Source organism: Lolium rigidum, chromosome 3 (assembly GCF_022539505.1).
Source record: "Lolium rigidum isolate FL_2022 chromosome 3, APGP_CSIRO_Lrig_0.1, whole genome shotgun sequence".
Taxonomy (NCBI): Eukaryota; Viridiplantae; Streptophyta; class Magnoliopsida; order Poales; family Poaceae; genus Lolium; species Lolium rigidum.
Window position 1 is genome coordinate 293,135,337 of NC_061510.1, and position 20,676 is coordinate 293,156,012.

Genomic DNA, 20,676 nt, shown 5'->3' on the forward strand with positions numbered 1-20,676 from the left:
TAGCTTTTTTTTTACCTTCAAGAAACTAGATTACTGAATTGCTATAATAATCTGATCAGTTTTCCAAGCAGATCACGGTTCATTGTCCTAAAAATATCTGAGCAACTAGATCCGTCATGGATTACAACGATCTGGATTAGTCTAAGAAGAACACATAAACACAACTAACTAATATACACATTTGTAACCATGACAATTCTAGGAGGAGTGAACAGTAAGGAATTGGTGGTAACGCAGCGTCAACAATAAGGACGACAAATCATGTTCGTTCCATTTTATGAATCAGTATATAAAATCTAAAACATGTTTATTTAAATATTTTTCATGGTAGGAAAATATCACTGAATCTCAAATATTTTTAATATAGCATGTGCATTTCTAAGAAATTCTGGTAATATTTTTTAAAAATCATACTTAAATTAGTTTTCTATTGTTATTATTGTGATTCTGTAACGAAGCACTGGCAGTGTACTAGTATTCTTTATTTCCCGTTCGAGGGAGTCCAGTTTCTCTTGCACATGACGAGAGATGTGTCGTGGGGCCAAACAATTAGTTCTTAGCACAAATCCTCCCAATCATTAGGCTGTTGCTTTCTTCCTTGATTTTCTGACAGAGATTTTGCAGTTAGAAGAACTTTATATCATTTTTTTAGAAGAAGTCCACCGATTAGTACAAAGAGATTTAAAAATTATAAATAAGTCTTTAGATCACTTAACAAAGAGTACGAGCACTAGAGCAAGCAAAGACACGCCGTCGTCCCAGATCCTCTCTCACCGGAGCTGGGCAACCCTTATGCTAATAATACTTGTTGCAGTAGAAACACCGCCTCATTTCATTGACACTTTAAAAAAAGAGAGAGGATGAAACCACTGAGGAGTATATCCTTTTGTCTGAACTACTTGTCTCTACTTGCTATGTATTTGTCTGAAGTTGTGTAATCGAATTTGAAAATTGATTTAACACCTCCTAAAATGCTTCAATCCCTACCAGTTATATGTTTCATCTCACCGGTGATTTTTGTCTGCAGTGGCCAGGTGCAAACGATAAACTTGACAGAAATAGCAAAGCTGGCAGTTCAGAGTGAAAACAAGGGACTGGCCATGAACATCTCGATGCGCTTAATGTAGAAACAAGCCAACCCACATACCTGTGCTTAATAATAATTGGCACAGTATGAACACCAGCAGCTAGCCAAAAAATAATACATCAGAGGCAAAAGTAGCAAGCAAGAGCAGCCACGGTACAATCACTGCTATCACCAGCAGCCACAGCTAGTTTGAACCAAGCGACCTAGCGTCCCGCGTTCTCACTGACGGACGAGGCAGCCTTCCGGTATGTGTGAAGAGGCTAGGGGGACAGATGATGAAGATGCGCAAGGAGACTCCTCAGTGGTTTCCTCCTCTTCACCAGATTCAGTGAGGCCAGTGGCCTGAAAGATGCAGTCCTTCACCTCCTCAAATCGCTCCTCCGACAGGGACACCTCAGCAAGAAGCCTCCAGGCCGAAACTTCTGATGCCTCCTCAAAGTCCGTCCTCCGTTTCAGAACAATGTGCCCGCTGATCTCCCATACCGCAGGGTTCACCTGAGTGTCCAACAGATCCTGGCTCACTTCACCGAGGGCTTGCTTCTCAGCATAGCACTGCATTTGCAACACAAAAGATTAAGAAACATAATCAGGGAGGGAACATACCATACATTTGGGTGAAACATCCAATACCATTACTCAGTTAATATGCCAGTGGTGGAATTTCATGGAGAGGACTAAGTATGTGATAATTTACAATAAATTAAACTACAGAAACTATTATCATGTTTCCAGAAAATCTACCTTGATAATTCATTTCTTGCTAGATAAATTATGGCTGAAAGAAGTGTGTGACTTTGCTGCAGAAATTACCTGAGGGAAGAGGAAGATCCTTCTACCAGAATCAGAGATGAGGACATTGAAAGGAACATTGTTGTCCTGGAGCCAAATGCAAGCGTTTGTAACCACATCAGCCAAATCCTTCAGTGTGTTGCCTCTCTCAAACACCAGCCCTCTCACTGGGAAATTCCTCAGTTTTGACACCTTCACTCCACTCTTCAGCACAGACTTAGCAAGGGGGATCTTCTTGGTAGGCGCCTTCTCAACAGGAAAAGGCACCGATAAATAGTATGCCTGTAGAGAAAAAGAAAGATCTTTGCGTTATCACCACAACTATTAACTTATGTTTATAGCATAGAAGCTATGAAAGGATCAAGTCTTTGATTAGAAATTCAGAACAAAACACATTATTTTCTGGCATGATGAAGTACCTGGAAGTGGAGGTGATTGATAGTGGCAAAGGCACCCAAGCTGTTGTAACCAAGTCTAAAGTACGGGCTTGCAGCCTCAGCTGCCATGTGCAGTGCAAGCACAAAGCTTTCATGATCAATTCGCTGAGGCAGACGGTCAAGCACCCGAGGAATGAGAAGCACATGACCATACTCGATAGGGCTCACCTGCAACCCATTAAAAGTACTAGTGTTAGCAATAGAGATACATAATCTGGAATATAAGTAAATTCTGGTTGAGAGATATGTACATTGATTGCAACTACGTTGGGAACATGGTCACTCTCAGTGCTTGGGGCATTTGCAAGGAAATAGCTGTCGTCGCCACCACCATTCTCAAAGCGGAACAAAACCTCCTCCTGGCCAACCTTGGTGAAGTTGAACTTGGCAGAATCGAAAGGCTGGAGCACACAGTCAACACGGAACTCGGTCGGGCGCTTCTTGAGGTGGCGGCCTTCATTGAGCTGTGCAACAAACCCAAGCTCGCCAGGAATCACCTTGGTCTCACAGGCTGTGACATCATATCGGAATAGGCCTCGGGCCACCCTGTCCTCCCACTAATGAAAACAAAGTCAAAACACAAAGTTTAATAAAGAAACAAGAACTATATAACAGAAAACCTAAAATAACAAGATACTCAATATGAGATGTTTCAATGACTCTTTTTAAGACAAATTTTCTAGTATTTTCTCCAAGTCAATAATTGTTATCTTTTGAGCAACAGAGCAAACAAAAGCATTGTATTCTAAAGTCGACCCTAAAACTTTTTTTTTTTTGTAATAACCAACTCCTAGTGCTAAGAACGAATAATTAGAAGCAATCATGCTAGAATAGAAGCTCTCGCAAAGATAAAGAGAGTGCACTATCATAGAAAAAAGTCACAAGTTCATCTCAGTAAATTTTGGTTTATTCTCTATTTGCCCTGAACCCCAAGTAGAAATGCGATTGTGTTTTTGGTTTCAGGAACTACCTCATTCTAGGATTGGTAGGTTCATCATTGACTCATCTCGTAGTTTTGGTGGGTAGAACATTTCTCATGTTTCCTACTAACCTAATGCTTAAGAGGGATGAGTTGGAAATGAACCAACTCATTATATTCCTCAAACAATAATGGCACAAATTTCTGATAAAGAAAATTAATCATTACAAGCTTGTATTATGTCTACAACAACGGTATAAGGTTTCACTTAAACAGGATGTATGTCATATTCAAATACACCAGATTCAGCTATTTAATTGATCACCTGAATCTAATTAAAAAGCAAAGCAAGATAGCTACCAAACTAAGTATTTCAACTACCAAAGAAAATCTAAGCATATTTATGAAAATCATGTACGATAATACAGTCCTAACAATAAAGCCGCAAGCCATGAGTTATAACAACAAACTTCTCTGACCTTCACAGGAAACCAAAAGCTACCGAAATGCTGATAGTACTTCTTTTAGCAGAAGAACTATCAAGTATCTGAATTCTTTCATCAGTGAAATTGAGTATGCAAACTTTGCCAGTATTTTCCTTACCTGGGCGAGGAGCAGAGAATTGAGGAAGAAGTCAGTAGGGAGCCCATCCTCCTGAGCAGGCTTCTTTGGGTTGGCCTTAAAAGCGTATAAGGGAAGCTTGGAAGCTGCAAGTGATAAACATATAAAATGCTTAATTAACCAAAGGTGCTTAAACCTGCAACTTTCTGTCAGCAGAAATTAAATGTTTCAGAACTTTGTTTGAGTTGTCTAATAAAAAAATATCGCATGCCAAATTATATCTTATTGTAGCTGAAGAAGCTCATGTTCTCATTCATGTAACCAGTACTAACTTGCGGTATAACTGTACTAGAAGAAAACGAAGAAATTGCAGCAGAGGAACCAAACTGAACTTGGAATTGGACTAATTCAGTTGCAAAACTAGATACTATGAAAATTTCCCTAGGCCGGATAGGGCGCAATACGCACCAGGCAAGCAGCAGTCCCCGAGGCAGTTCCTGCCGCAGCCCCCGGCTCCTCCTTCCTCCTGGTAGTTGGAGAGCACCGTGGGCACCCTCTTAATCGTGAGCTTCACCTCCATCGATCTCCTCCAAAACTTTCTAGCGTGTGTAGGGAATATCGTTAGCGACGACCTACTCCTAGCGCGGGTTGCCGCTAGCTAGGGCGCGATCAGGCGAGGAGGAGGAGGCGACCGCCGCCGGCGAGGAAGAGGAGGTCGGAGGGGCTGCCCCCGGCGGAGGGGAGTGCGCCGCGTCCGCCGTGCGGCTCCACCTGCGCAGCGGGGGCGCCGCGCCCGGGCTCTGCCGCGGCAGCCGTGATGCCTGCCCGGAGGGACAACAACCCGGATGGCGCGCGGGGGAGGGGCCGAGCGTCCGGGAAGATTACGGAGGGCTCCGGCCAAGGGAGGGGGAGGGAAGGGGGGAACTTCCCTGCCCGGCTGCCCGCCTTCCTTCCTGGACGACGGCGGACGTGAGGGGACGGCGGCGGGTTGGTTTGTGGCTGGGCTGCGTCGGCGTGGCAGCGGAGGCGAGGGTGGGGGCGGCCTTAAATAGAGGAGCGGGAAGGGAAAGGGTTTGTGTTGTGCGGTGGACGCCGCGGGTGTGTGGCGCTGCTTTCGCCGCCCGCCATCGCGCGGCTGGTTTTGCTGCTTGGGCCGTCCACCGCTCGACCTCCGCCACAACACCGAGCGCCGCAGCTGACTCGGACATGAACATATGGTCCCGGATCTCAAAAGAAACTCCGATATTCTCTTAAAATAATTTGCTCAATTTTTTGTACATACTAGATGTATATATAATTAAAATGCGTATATATGTACTTTTATACTCGTGAGGAACCGAGGCATAGCTCGGTGGCTGGGGTGGGATGATACATAGTAGTATTTTGTTAATTTGTTCGTCTCTTTTGCTACTTCTTGAGTGACCGAGAAAAAGCTCAGTGTGCGGGTCGACAATTGAATAGAGGACGGGATGAAGAGGGAGAAGGTGGAGTCCTCGTGGTGAGGTGACGACGTGTCAAGATGCAAACGATCCGGTCGGTTCAGACCTGTTGCTGGACCTTGGAACCGAGGAGAGAAATTGCAGGTCCAGGTTCGCCCCGCACCTCCTTTCCTAGGGTAAGGGATAATCCTAGGTTCGGCCCTATCCTTAATTAGCACCAGGTTCGGCTCTATCCTCTCTACCTTCCGGCCTGCCGGCGAGACCTACGTGTGCGCGGCGGCGCGTTGCGGCGTAAGGCAGCTTGCTCTGCTCCAGCGATGGGTTGGGGGCGACATGAAGAGAGGCGGGAATGATGGCGTGTAACTCACACGTTCGTTGGGAACCCCAAGAGGAAGGTATGATGCGCACAGCAGCAAGTTTTCCCTCAGAAAGAAACCAAGGTTTATCGAACCAGGAGGAGCCAAGAAGCACGTTGAAGGTTGATGGCGGCGGGATGTAGTGCGGCGCAACACCGGAGATTCCGGCGCCAACGTGGAACCCGCACAACACAACCAAAGTACTTTGCCCCAACGAAACGGTGAGGTTGTCAATCTCACCGGCTTGTCTGTAACAAAGGATTAACCGTATTGTGTGGAAGATGATTGTTTGCAAGAAAACGAGTAAAGAACAAGTATTGCGACAGATTTGTATTTCAGTATAAAAGAATAGGACCGGGGTCCACAGTTCACTAGAGGTGTCTCTCCCATAAGATAAAAGCATATTGGGTGAACAAATTACAGTCGGGCAATTGACAAATAGAGAGGGCATAACAATGCACATACATGTCATGATAAGTATAGTGAGATTTAATTGGGCATTACGACAAAGTACATAGACCGCCATCCAACTGCATCTATGCCTAAAAAGTCCACCTTCGAGGTTATCATCCGAACCCCTTCCGGTATTAAGTTGCAAAGCAACGGACAATTGCATTAAGTATGGTGCGTAATGTAATCGACAACTACATCCTTAGACATAGCATCAATGTTTTATCCCTAGTGGCAACGACACAACACAACCTTAGAACTTTCCGTCACTCTGTCCCGGTATCAATGCAGGCATGAACCCACTATCGAGCATAAATACTCCCTCTTGGAGTTAAGAGCAAAAACTTGGCCAGAGCCTCTACTAATAATGGAGAGCATGCAAGATCATAAACAACAGATAGGTAATAACTTGATAATTAACATAACATGGTATTCTCTATCCATCGGATCTCGACAAACACAACATATAGCATTACAGATAGATGATCTTGATCATGTTAGGCAGCTCACAAGATCCAACAATGAAGCACAATGAGGAGAAGACAACCATCTAGCTACTGCTATGGACCCATAGTCCAGGGGGGAACTACTCACTCATCACTCCGGAGGCGACCATGGCGGTGAAGAGTCCTCCGGGAGATGAATCCCCTCTCCGGCGGGGTGCCGGAGGAGAGCTCCGAATCCCCCGAGATGGGATTGGCGGCGGCGGCGTCTGCGGAAGGTTTTCCGTATCGTGGTTCTTCGTATCGGGGGTTTCGCGACGGAGGCTATAAGTAGGCGGAAGGGCGAGTCGGAGGGCTGACGAGGGGCCCACACCATAGGGCGGCGTGGGCCCCCTCCGGCCGCGCGGCCCTATGGTGGCGGCGCCTCGTCGCCCCACTTCGTATCCCTTTCGGTCTTCGGAAGCTTCGTGGCAAAATAGGACCACAGGCGTTGATTTCGTCCAATTCCAAGAATATTTCGTTACTAGGATTTACTGAAACCAAAAACAGCGAGAAAATAGCAAGCGGCTCTTCGGCATCTTGTTAATAGGTTAGTTCCAGAAAATGCACGAATATGACATAAAGTGTGCATAAAACATGTAGGTATCATCAATAATATGGCATGGAACATAAGAAATTATCGATACGTCGGAGACGTATCGGCATCCCCAAGCTTAGTTCTGCTCGTCCCGAGCAGGTAAAACGATAACAAAGATAATTTCTGAAGTGACATGCCATCATAACCTTGATCATACTATTTGTAAACATATGTAATGAATGCAGCGATCAAAACAATGGTAATAACATGAGTAAACAAGTGAATCATAAAGCAAAGACTTTTCATGAATAGTACTTCAAGACAAGCATCAATAAGTCTTGCATAAGAGTTAACTCATAAAGCAATAAATCAAAGTAAAGGTATTGAAGCAACACAAAGGAAGATTAAGTTTCAGCGGTTGCTTTCAACTTGTAACATGTATATCTCATGGATAATTGTCAACATAGAGTAATATAACAAGTGCAATATGCAAGTATGTAGGAATCAATGCACGAGTTCACACAAGTGTTTGCTTCTTGAGGTGGAGAGAGATAGGTGAAGCTGACTCAACATAAAAGTAAAAAGAATGGTCCTTCAAAGAGGAAAGCATTGATTGCTATATTTGTGCTAGAGCTTTTATTTTGAAAACATGAAACAATTTTGTCAACGGTAGTAATAAAGCATATGAGTTATGTAAATTATATCTTACAAGTTGCAAGTCTCATGCATAGTATACTAATAGTGCCCGCACCTTGTCCTAATTAGCTTGGACTACCGGATCATCGCAATACACATGTTTTAACCAAGTGTCACAATGGGGTACCTCCATGCCGCTCTGTACAAAGGTCTAAGGAGAAAGCTCGCATTTTGGATTTCTCGCTTTTGATTATTCTCAACTTAGATATCCATACCGGGACAACATGGACAACGAGATAATGGACTCCTCTTAAATGCATAAGCATGTGGCAACAATTATTATTCTCATATGAGATTGAGGATATATGTCCAAAACTGAAACTTCCACCATGAATCATGGCTTTAGTTAGCGGCCCAATGTTCTTCTCTAACAATATGCATGCTCCAACCATTAAGGTGGTAGATCTCTCTTACTTCGGACAAGACGGACATGCATAGCAACTCACATGATATTCAACAAAGAATAGTTGATGGCGTTCCCGAAGCATGGTTATCGCACAACAAGCAACTTAATAAGAGATAAAGTGCATAAGTACATATTCAATACCACAATAGTTTTTAAGCTATTTGTCCCATGAGCTATATATTGCAAAGATGAATGATGGAATTTTAAAGGTAGCACTCAAGCAATTTACTTTGGAATGGCGGATAAATACCATGTAGTAGGTAGGCATGGTGGACACAAATGGCATAGTGGTTGGCTCAAGTATTTTGGATGCATGAGAAGTATTCCCTCTCGATACAAGATTTGGGCTAGCAAGGTTATTTGAAACAAACACAAGGATGAACGGTGCAGCAAAACTCACATAAAAGACATATTGTAAACATTATAAGACTCTACACCGTCTCCCTTGTTGTTCAAAACTCAATACTAGATATTATCTAGACTCTAGAGAAACCAAATATGCAAACCAAATTAGCAAGCTCTAAGTGTTTCTTCATTAATGGGTGCAAAGTATATGATGCAAGAGCTTAATCATGAGCACAACAATTGCCAAGTATCAAATTATCCAAGACATTTTAGAGTTACTACATGTAGCATTTTCCAATTCCAACCATATAACAATTTAACGAAGAAGAAAACTTCGCCATGAATACTATGAGTAGAGCCTAAGGACATACTTGTCCATATGCTACAACGGAGCGTGTCTCTCTCCCACAAAGTGAATGCTAGGATCCATTTTATTCAAACAAAACAAAAACAAAAACAAACCGACGCTCCAAGCAAAGTGCATAAGATGTGACGGAATAAAAATATAGTTTCGGGGGAGGAACTCGATAATGTTGTCGATGAAGAAGGGGATGCCTTGGGCATCCCCAAGCTTATACGCTTGAGTCTTCTTAGAATATGCAGGGGTGAACCACCGGGGCATCCCCAAGCTTAGAGCTTTCACTCTCCTTGATCATATTGCATCATACTCCTCTCTTGATCCTTGAAAACTTCCTCCACACCAAACTCGAAACAACTCATTAGAGGGTTAGTGCACAATAAAAATTAACATGTTCAGAGGTGACACAATCATTCTTATCACTTCTGGACATTGCATAAAGCCACTGGACATTAATGGATCAAAGAAATTCATCCAACATAGCAAAAGAGGCAATGCGAAATAAAAGGCAGAATCTGTCAAAACAGAACAGTCCGTAAAGATGGATTTTATTAGGGCACCAGACTTTCTCAAATGAAAATGCCCAAATTGAATGAAACTTGCGTACATATCTGAGGATCACTCACGTAAATTGGCTTAATTTTCTGAGTTACCTACAGAGAATTAGACCCAGATTCGTGACAGCAAAGAAATTTGTTTACTGCGCGAGTAATCCAAATCTAGTATTTACTTTACTATCAAAGACTTTACTTGGCACAACAAAACATAAAACTAAGATAAGGAGAGGTTGCTACAGTAGTAAACAACTTCCAAGACTCAAATATAAAACAAAAATACTGTAGTAAAAACATGGGTTGTCTCCCATAAGAGCTTTTCTTTAACGCCTTTCAGCTAGGCGCAGAAAGTGTAAATCAAGTATTATCAAAGGGTGGTGCATCTACAGCGGGGTTTGGAGTTTTCTCAACCATGCATAGTATATTGGATACATAAGTTTCAGCGTCTCCCTTTTCATTAGTCTTGGGCTTGCTACTCTCATCGAACAAATTTTCAGGAACAAGCCAAGCATAGTTATTTTCTAGTGCATCATTCATAGCTAGGAGTTTACATGGTATTGGTGCTTTGATCTCCCCACCATCATTAGCATTATTAGTGTATTTTATTCTATACATATCCATTTTTTCAAGTGTTCTTTTAAAGTCGGTATAAAAGCCAAGCCTCTTATGCTTAATAAAAACTTTTCTAGCTTCTATAGCTATATCTTCAAATTCTCGCACTAAGACTTTTAGAACAAAATCTCTCTTCTCTCCCCGCTCCATATCGGAAAGTGTAAGAAACATGTGTTGTATCATGGGGTTGAGACTAATAAATCTAGCTTCCATCATGCGTACCAAACAAACGAGAGGCATCTTCATAAGTAGGGACAGCTTTTGCAAGTGGTATATCTTTAAGATCTTCATGCATACTAACATGGGTGAAAAATTCTTCTATATTATCTCTTCCAATTATAGACCCTTGTCCCACAGGTATATCTTTTACAGTAAAATTAAGAGGAAACATGTTGAAATAAGTAAAGCAAATGCAGGTAACTAATTTTTTTGTGTTTTTGATATAGAGTGCAAGACAGTAAATAAAGTAAAGCTAGCAACTAATTTTTTTGTGTTTTGATATAATGCAGCAAACAAAGTAGTAAATAAAATAAAGCAAGACAAAAACAAAGTAAAGAGATTGGGAAGTGGAGACTCCCCTTGCAGCGTTTCTTGATCTCCCGACAACGGCGCCGGAAAAAGAGCTTGATGGCGTGTAACTCACACGTTCGTTGGGAACCCCAAGAGGAAGGTATGATGCGCACGGCAGCAAGTTTTCCCTCGGAAAGAAACCAAGGTTTATCGAACCAGGAGGAGCCAAGAAGCACGTTGAAGGTTGATGGCGGCGGGATGTAGTGCGGCGCAACACCGGAGATTCCGGCGCCAACGTGGAACCTGCACAACACAACCAAAGTACTTTGCCCCAACGAAACGGTGAGGTTGTCAATCTCACCGGCTTGCTGTAACAAAGGATTAACCGTATTGTGTGGAAGATGATTGTTTGCAAGAAAACGAGTAAAGAACAAGTATTGCGACAGATTTGTATTTCGAGTATAAAAGAATAGGACCGGGGTCCACAGTTCACTAGAGGTGTCTCTCCCATAAGATAAAAGCATGTTGGGTGAACAAATTACGGTCGGGCAATTGACAAATAGAGAGGGCATAACAATGCACATACATGTCATGATAAGTATAGTGAGATTTAATTGGGCATTACGACAAAGTACATAGACCGCCATCCAATCGCATCTATGCCTAAAAAGTCCACCTTCGAGGTTATCATCCGAACCCCTTCCGGTATTAAGTTGCAAAGCAACGAGACAATTGCATTAAGTATGGTGCGTAATGTAATCGACAACTACATCCTTAGACATAGCATCAATGTTTTATCCCTAGTGGCAACGAGCACAACACAACCTTAGAACTTTCATCGTCATCGTCCCGGTATCAATGCGGGCATGAACCCACTATCGAGCATAAATACTCCCTCTTGGAGTTAAGAGCAAAAACTTGGCCGAGCCTCTACTAATAACGGAGAGCATGCAAGATCATAAACAACACATAGGTAATAACTTGATAATTAACATAACATGGTATTCTCTATCCATCGGATCCCGACAAACACAACATATAGCATTACAGATAGATGATCTTGATCATGTTAGGCAGCTCACAAGATCCAACAATGAAGCACAATGAGGAAAAGACAACCATCTAGCTACTGCTATGGACCACCCATAGTCCAGGGGTGAACTACTCACTCATCACTCCGGAGGCGACCATGGCGGTGAAGAGTCCTTCGGGAGATGAATCCCCTCTCCGGCAGGGTGCCGGAGGAGATCTCCAGAATCCCCCGAGATGGGATTGGCGGCGGCGGCGTCTCTGGAAGGTTTTCCGTATCGTGGTTCTTCGTATCGGGGGTTTCGCGACGGAGGCTATAAGTAGGCGGAAGGGTAGAGTCGGAGGGCTGACGAGGGGCCCACACCATAGGGCGGCGCGGGCCCCCCTCTGGCCGCGCGGCCCTATGGTGGCGGCGCCTCGTCGCCCCACTTCGTATCCCTTTCGGTCTTCTGGAAGCTTCGTGGCAAAATAGGACCTTGGGCGTTGATTTCGTCCAATTCCGAGAATATTTCGTTACTAGGATTTCTGAAACCAAAAACAGCAGAAACGACGAAGCGGCTCTTCGGCATCTTGTTAATAGGTTAGTTCCAGAAAATGCACGAATATGACATAAAGTGTGCATAAAACATGTAGGTATCATCAATAATATGGCATGGAACATAAGAAATTATCGATACGTCGGAGACGTATCAAGCTACACCACAAAGATTTCTAACTCCCACGTCAACTACACGCCAGCATATTTTCTGGCGCCGTTGCCGGGGAGATCAAGACACGCTGCAAGAGGAGTCTCCACAATCCAATCTCTTTACTTTGTTTTTGTCTTGCTTTATTTTATTTACTACTTTGTTTGCTGCATTATATCAAAACACACAAAAATTAGTTGCTAGCTTTACTTTATTTACTGTCTTGCACTCTATATCAAAAACACACAAAAATTAGTTACTTGCATTTTACTATTGTTACCATGTCTAGTTCTGCACTTGTTACTTCTTCGCCTGAGGAATTAGTCTTCACTTTTAAACAAGGGGATGAGGAGAGTTTTAAAGATGCTTGGTCCAGAATTTTTACTTCTTATCGTAAAGCTGAACCTCAAATGACTCTAAGTTTGCTTCTTAGTAATTTTTATTTTGGTCTTATGATTCGCTATAGATATGCCTTGGATGCTCTAGTGGGAGGAGATTTCCTTCATTGCAATGGGGATCAAGCTTTTAATGCCATAAAGAAGTTGGTTGCATCACATGATTCAGCTAATAACTTTGATTCAGCCCTTATTAGCATTTATAATAGATTAAACACTCTTGAGACAAGTGCATCTCGCTTGAATGAAAATTATGGATATGTTCGTAACCGTCTTGATCAAGTTTTATTGAACTCTGAACCTTCATTATGGGATCCTACTATTAAAATTGTTATAGGTGACCAAACTCTTCATGTTGATTGTGATATTATGACTGAATTTTGCCTAATGCCTAAGAGTATTCATAAATCTTTGAAACTTTGGGAATTACGTTGAAGGGGGAGAAGGAATAACTCTTATTGATAACTCTGTTATAATTCCTAAAGGAATAGCTGCGGGTGTGCATACAACCATTCTTGGGAGAACAATATCCATTGATTATCTTGTTATTGAATGTGCGAGGAACGGGACAAATCACACTCGGAAGATCCTGCTTGAAACTATTGGGAGCAGTCATAGATATGGGAGAAGGTACCCTAAAATTCACCTCTACACCTGGGGGTAGACATATATTCCCTAAACCAAAGAGTAAGAAAAAGAACAAGAAAGGTAAGGGTAAAACCCAAGGTAATGCCGATGCCTCATCTCTTGATAATACTTGATATACACTTTCTGCGCCTAGCTGAAAGGCGTTAAAGAAAAGCGCTTATGGGAGACAACCCATGTTTTTACTACAGTATTTTTGTTTTATATTTGAGTTTTGGAAGTTGTTTACTACTGTAGCAACCTCTCCTTATATTAGTTTTGTGTTTTGTTGTGCCAAGTAAAGTCTTTGATAGTAAAGTGAATACTAGATTTGGATTACTGCGCAGTTACAGATTTCTTTGCTGTCACGAATTTCGACCTGCCTCCCTGTAGGTAGCTCAGAAAATTAAGACAATTTACGTGCGTGATCCTCGGATATGTACGCAACTTTCATTCAATTTGGGAATTTTCATTTGAGCAAGTCTGGTGCCTCAATAAAATCCATCTTTACGGACTGTTCTGTTTTGACAGATTCTGCCTTTTATTTCGCATTGCCTCTTTTGCTATGTTGGATGAATTTCTTTGATCCATTAATGTCCAGTAGCTTTATGCAATGTCCAGAAGTGTTAAGAATGATTGTGTCACCTCTGAACATGTTAATTTTTATTGTACACTAACCCTCTAATGAGTTGTTTCGAGTTTGGTGTGGAGGAAGTTTTCAAGGATCAAGAGAGGAGAATGATGCAATATGATCAAGGAGAGTGAAAGCTCTAAGCTTGGGGATGCCCCGGTGGTTCACCCCTGCATATTTTAAGAAGACTCAAGCGTCTAAGCTTGGGGATGCCCAAGGCATCCCCTTCTTCATCGACAACATTATCGGGTTCCTCCCTGAAACTATATTTTTATTCCGTCACATCTTATGTGCTTTGCTTGGAGCGTCGGTTTGTTTTTGTTTTTGTTTTTGTTTGAATAAATGGATCCTAGCATTCATTGTGTGGGAGAGATACACGCTCCGCTGTTGCATATGGACAAGTATGTCCTTAGGCTTTACTCATAGTATTCATGGCGAAGGTTGAATCTTCTTCGTTAAATTATTATATAGTTGGAATCGGGAAATGCTACATGTAGTAATTCTAAAATGTCTTGAATAATTTGATACTTGGCAATTGTTGTGCTCATGTTTAAGCTCTTGCATCATATACTTTGCACCTATTAATGAAGAAACACATAGAGCTTGCTAAAATTTGGTTTGCATATTTGGTCTCTCTAAAAGTCTAGATAATATCTAGTATTGAGTTTGAACAACAAGGAAGACGGTGTAGAGTCTTATAATGTTTACAATATGTCTTTTATGTGAGTTTTGCTGCACCGGTTCATCCTTGTGTTTGTTTCAAATAACCTTGCTAGCCTAAACTCGTATCGAGAGGGAATACTTCTCATGCATCCAAAATCCTTGAGCCAACCACTATGCCATTTGTGTCCACCATACCTACCTACTACATGGTATTTCTCCGCCATTCCAAAGTAAATTGCTTGAGTGCTACCTTTAAAATTTCTATCCTTCACCTTTACAATATATAGCTCATGGGACAAATAGCTTAAAAACTATTGTGGTATTGAATATGCACTTATGCACTTTATCTCTTATTAAGTTGCTTGTTGTGCGATAACCATGTTCCTGGGGACACCATCAACTACTCTTTGTTGAATATCATGTGAGTTGCTATGCATGTCCGTCTTGTCTGAAGTAAGAGAGATCTACCACCTTAATGGTTGGAGCATGCATATTGTTAGAGAAGAACATTGGGCCGCTAACTAAAGCCATGAATCATGGTGGAAGTTTCAGTTTTGGACACATATCCTCAATCTCATATGAGAATACTAATTGTTGCTACATGCTTATGCATTAAAGAGGAGTCCATTATCTGTTGTCCATGTTGTCCCGGTATGGATGTCTAAGTTGAGAATAATCAAAAGCGAGAAATCCAAAATGCGAGCTTTCTCCTTAGACCTTTGTACAGGCGGCATGGAGGTACCCCTTTGTGACACTTGGTTAAAACATGTGTATTGCGATGATCCGGTAGTCCAAGCTAATTAGGACAAGGTGCGGGCACTATTAGTATACTATGCATGAGGCTTGCAACTTGTAAGATATAATTTACATAATACATGTGCTTTATTACTACCGTTGACAAAATTGTTTCTTGTTTTCAAAATAAAAGCTCTAGCACAAATATAGCAATCGATGCTTTTCCTCTTTGAAGGACCTTTCTTTTACTTTTATGTTGAGTCAGTTCACCTATCTCTCTCCACCTCAAGAAGCAAACACTTGTGTGAACTGTGCATTGATTCCTACATACTTGCATATTGCACTTGTTATATTACTCTGTATTGACAATTATCCATGAGATATAAATGTTATAAGTTGAAAGCAACCGCTGAAACTTAATCTTCCTTTGTGTTGCTTCAATACCTTTACTTTGATTTATTGCTTTATGAGTTAACTCTTATGCAAGACTTATTGATGTTTGTCTTTAAGTGCTATTCATGAAAAGTCTTTGCTTTATGATTCATTTGTTTACTCATGTCATTACCATTGTTTTGATCGCTGCATTCATTACATATGTTTACAATAGTATGATCAAGGTTATGATGGCATGTCACTCCAGAAATTATCTTTGTTATCGTTTACCTGCTCGGGACGAGCGAGAACTAAGCTTGGGGATGCGATACGTCTCCGACGTATCGATAATTTCTTATGTTCCATGCCACATTATTGATGATATCTACATGTTTTATACACATTATATGTCGTATTTATGCATTTTCCGGCACTAACCTATTAACGAGATGTCGAAGAGCCAGTTGCTGTTTTCTGCTGTTTTTTGTTTCAGAAATCCTAGTAAAGAAATATTCTCGGAATTGGACGAAATCAACGCCCAGGGGCCTATTTTTCCACGAAGCTTCCAGAAGTCCGAAGGAGAGTCGAAGTGGGGCCACGAGGTGGCGACACACCGGGCGGCGCGGCCCGGGCCCCGGCCGCGCCGGCCCGTGGTGTGGGCCCCTCGCGTCGCCCCCTTACCCGCCCTTCCGCCTACAAATAGCCTTCGTCGCGAAACCCCCGATACCGAGAGCCACGATACGGAAAACCTTCCAGAGACGCCGCCGCCGCCAATCCCATCTCGGGGGATTCTGGAGATCACCTCCGGCATCCTGCCGGAGAGGGGATTCATCTCCCGGAGGACTCTTCACCGCCATGGTCGCCTCGGAGTGATGAGTGAGTAGTTCACCCCTGGACTATGGGTCCATAGCGGTAGCTAGATGGTTGTCTTCTCCTCATGTGCTTCATTGTCGGATCTTGTGAGCTGCCTAACATGATCAAGATCATCTATCCGTAATTCTATATGTTGTGTTTGTCGGGATCCGATGGATAGAGAATACTATGTTATGTTGATTATCAATCTATTACTTATGTGTTGTTTATGATCTTGCATGCTCTCCGTTATTAGTAGAGGCTCCGGCCAAGTTTTTCTCTTAACTCCAAGAGGGAGTATTTATGCTCGATAGTGGGTTCATGCCTCCATTAAATGCGGGACGATGTGAGAAAGTTCTAAGGTTGTGGATGTGCTTGTTGCCACTAGGGATAAAACATTGATGCTATGTCCGAGGATGTAGTTATTGATTACATTACGCACCATACTTAATGCAATTGTCCGTTGTTTTGCAACTTAATACTGGAAGGGGTTCGGATGATAACCTGAAGGTGGACTTTTTAGGCATAGATGCATGTCTGGATAGCGGTCTATGTACTTTGTCGTAATGCCCAATTAAATCTCACAATATTCATCATGTCATGTATGTGCATTGTTATGCCCTCTCTATTTGTCAATTGCCCGACTGTAATTTGTTCACCCAACATGCTATCTTATGGGAGAGACACCTCTAGTGAACTGTGGACCCCGGTCCATTCTTTTATACTGAATACAATCTGCAATACTTGTTCTTTACTGTTCTCTGCAAACAATCATCATCCACACTATACATCTAATCCTTTGTTACAGCAAGCCGGTGAGATTGACAACCTCACTGTTTCGTTGGGGCAAAGTACTTTGGTTGTGTTGTGCAGGTTCCACGTTGGCGCCGGAATCTCCGGTGTTGCGCCGCACTACATCCCGCCGCCATCAACCTTCAACGTGCTTCTTGGCTCCTCCTGGTTCGATAAACCTTGGTTTCTTTCTGAGGGAAAACTTGCTGCTGTGCGCATCATACCTTCCTCTTGGGGTTCCCAACGAACGTGTGAGTTACACGCCATCAAGGCCGGCACGGGGAAAAGCTGGTACTGGGAAAGGGTGGCGGGGGACGGCGTGCTTCGCAAGCTTGGGCCGCTCCCTAGCTTCAAGCAGCTCCGGCGGCCGGCGGATTCACTTGCTCCGGTGGAGGGGATAGCTTGGAGACGAAAGGGTAAAGGAGGAGGATGCTGTCGGGGAACAGCGTGCCCAAGACGAGTTGGTGACGGCAGCTTGCGTTCTCCAGCGGCGGCGGCCGTTTGCCCTCTGTTGAGAGGAAAGGTGATGCGGTTCTACCCTAGGTACGAACGGATCAGGTCCAAGTTGGACCTTAGCTTTTGCGGGCCGCCCTTGGCCCGATTGGTAAAAAATTTAAGGTCCGATCCAACGGGTCAGCGGGCCGAACCGGACCCCTTGCATATATAACGACGTGGTTTGCTGCAGGAGAGACTACGACGAGGAATGGAACTAGCCGTCAGTGAGCAAAAAACTTAAGAAGAGGATGGGGTGTGCCGACGCCAGAGAAGATGTCGGGTGGTGCCGAACTTCGAGGGATGGTCGGGTGCAGCACAGGACCGTGGGAGGAGGAGCTTGTGTAGAGGAGTGGCGAGGTGTGCGGTAGCATGCCAACCGCATGCGGGAGGCCGACGGTGATTGCGGGAGCACTAGCTAGAGAAGGAGAACACATGTAGGGCGGTGGTGACCGAGCGCTAGTTTAATTCTCGGTCACCCGAGCGCTAGCAGGGGCCTTTGTTCATCAGGTGAAAATGGTTGGGCCTTACAAATATTTTCATAGATATCTACAAAAGCATTTATATTGCTGTAACTATATTTTGTATCTAATGAAGAATGTAGATAGCAATACATGTGAAAGGTTTTTTCTTGAGATCGCCGTGGTCCAACTTTAATTTTCTATATTCCTAACGACTCGCATATAATGACCAGTAAGTTTTTAATTTTTCTGATTTTTTAATGTTTTTAGGTTGAATTAAAATTTGCTTCATATTTACAAGTCCTGCCATATTCCTACAAGAGGTTGGGGATTTTAAGAAATTTTCCAAAGGCAAGCATATGGTGCAATGGCATCCTACAAGTTTGTTCTAGAGTTCAAACAAATGTTAAATCAACTTCAGCGTTGTATCAATCATACATAGCGTCGACTGATATTGATTGGTCGACTAAGAATTATATGAGCGGGTGTGCTCCATTTATCAGACCCATAAATAACACAAATTTTCTGACCGAAGCAATGAAAAGGGACGAGGCGGGTGTGCCCCTGGTTTTTAAAATGACTTTTAAACATAGTTTAAAATATTAAAAAATCTAAACAAAAAACTGACAAGCAGATCTCGATATTATATGTGCTCATAAAGTCACTTTGCGGAAAACCGATATTATTTCTGTCGTGTGCAAAAAAAACAAAATTTGGTGCTTAAAAAAACTTTTCACAAGACATTTCTTTATCTTTTTCACACATGACACACAAAAATATCAATTTTCTGTGAAACTTGGCGTGCATACATATAATGTTTGACATATGCGCGCCAAAAAAAATTTCAGATTTCTTTTCTTTTTTATATTTTGAAATATTTTCTCGGGTACCAGGAGCATATATATGCTCCCAAGTTCAAAAGTGGTTTTCGAATAAAATGTTCCTTTTCAAAGCAAACCCAAGTTAAGGACTCGTGGTGCCTCCTTCTATCTCTGTCAGAAGGTATATTCGTCCTGTATGAGAACTAGCAAAAGTGCCCGTGCGTTGCATCGGGTGATAAAAAAAACCTCAACCACTACATGGTAAAAAAATATATGATGACAATTCTCATATACCTTGTGCCATCATCAACGAAATTGGTCAAATTTTCTCCTATTCGTGACAAACATGATTAAAAAACAATGAATCATGAGCTTAAAAATTAGCTTTTAGAATTACCTTGTCACTACACAAATATTAGCTTAAAATTGATTGACCCGCCTAACTGAATTCCGGTGTGCTGCCGTAGATTTTTTAGATCTTATAATTTAAGCCCCGACAATACCTATGCTGAAAGTCCCGACATAACTTTTGTCAACTTGTGATCCGCGGAATTAAACCATATCTTTACGTAATATCTATTTTTGACATATGCACTACTTTGATATTATACACTGAAAATAGTATAATAATATGTTTAAAAAATCAACAATAAATAAAATGAATTACGGATACTCAGTTTGTGTACATTTGTAATTTTATAGCGAGTAGAATAGTAGTTAGGTCTATTCGGGTTACAACCTTACAGATATGGAAAATTATTAAATCACCATTTTTTTAATTTCTTCGCTTCTACTCATGATCTGTTTCAGCAATGAAGAACCGAAAGGGCTAATGTGCTTTTCTTTGTCGTGCTACACTGCTATAAGTAGTCTAGTACGGCATATGCAGGCGTCGCTGACGACGGGCCGACATGTATCAATTCTCAATCCTAGACACAGCGATAATTACCTCCTGGCCATGCGCTCCATCCGTCGGCTGTGTATCGCGCTCACCGCTGCGCTCCATGCTAAGCGATCAAATTCAAGCCCCAATTCCCCTTTTTCTTGGCGATGGCGCCCGTGCTCGACCGTCCTCCTTCTGCATCGCGCGATGGCGCCGCCTGACGCATGCTCCGGCCCCGGCCACGCATCCACGCCACCATCCTCTCCCCGTACGAAAGCACCACCGGCGCTGGCCTGGGCGGGCTGTGTCCGGAGCTTCCCCTTCTCGTTCCCATCGCTCCTCACCTCACGAGCGCGCCACTCCGCCGCGGCTCCGCTGTAGCCGCCTCCCTTCAATCGAGGGACCAACCACCCTTCCTTTGCCCCTCTCCGGCTGATGTGCCGCCGCATCTGCTTCCTCCCTCTCTTTGTTTCCTTTCAGTACTGCTCTCGCCCGCTATTTTTCGGCAACCCAGGCGCCATCATCGACCGCCGCCGGCTCGTGGCCAAGCTCCCCCCTCTTTCATCCGGTACTTTCTCTGAAGGTCGATTTATATTTCTACCAGGGACCAATCAATGGTGCTCCTTATTGTTGATTCACCTCGCTGACATTCCAGCTGAATTAGATGTATATAAACCGGTAGTATTCATAATAAGGGAGCG

The 20,676-nt window shown here is 42.9% G+C and overlaps 1 protein-coding gene across 1 annotated transcript; it reads right to left on the reverse strand.

Moving 5' to 3' along the window:
- Positions 1-1,124: 1,124 nt before the first annotated feature.
- On the reverse strand, positions 1,125-4,502 carry LOC124703565 (GDP-L-galactose phosphorylase 2-like). The gene is made up of 6 exons (XM_047235776.1): positions 4,262-4,502; positions 3,836-3,939; positions 2,565-2,870; positions 2,296-2,481; positions 1,898-2,158; positions 1,125-1,639 (listed from the first exon to the last, which is right to left on the reverse strand). Exons 1-6 carry the CDS (start codon positions 4,371-4,373, stop codon positions 1,307-1,309), a joined length of 1,302 nt encoding a protein of 433 aa, XP_047091732.1. The 5' UTR covers positions 4,374-4,502; the 3' UTR covers positions 1,125-1,306.
- Between the last annotated feature and the right edge of the window lie 16,174 nt (positions 4,503-20,676).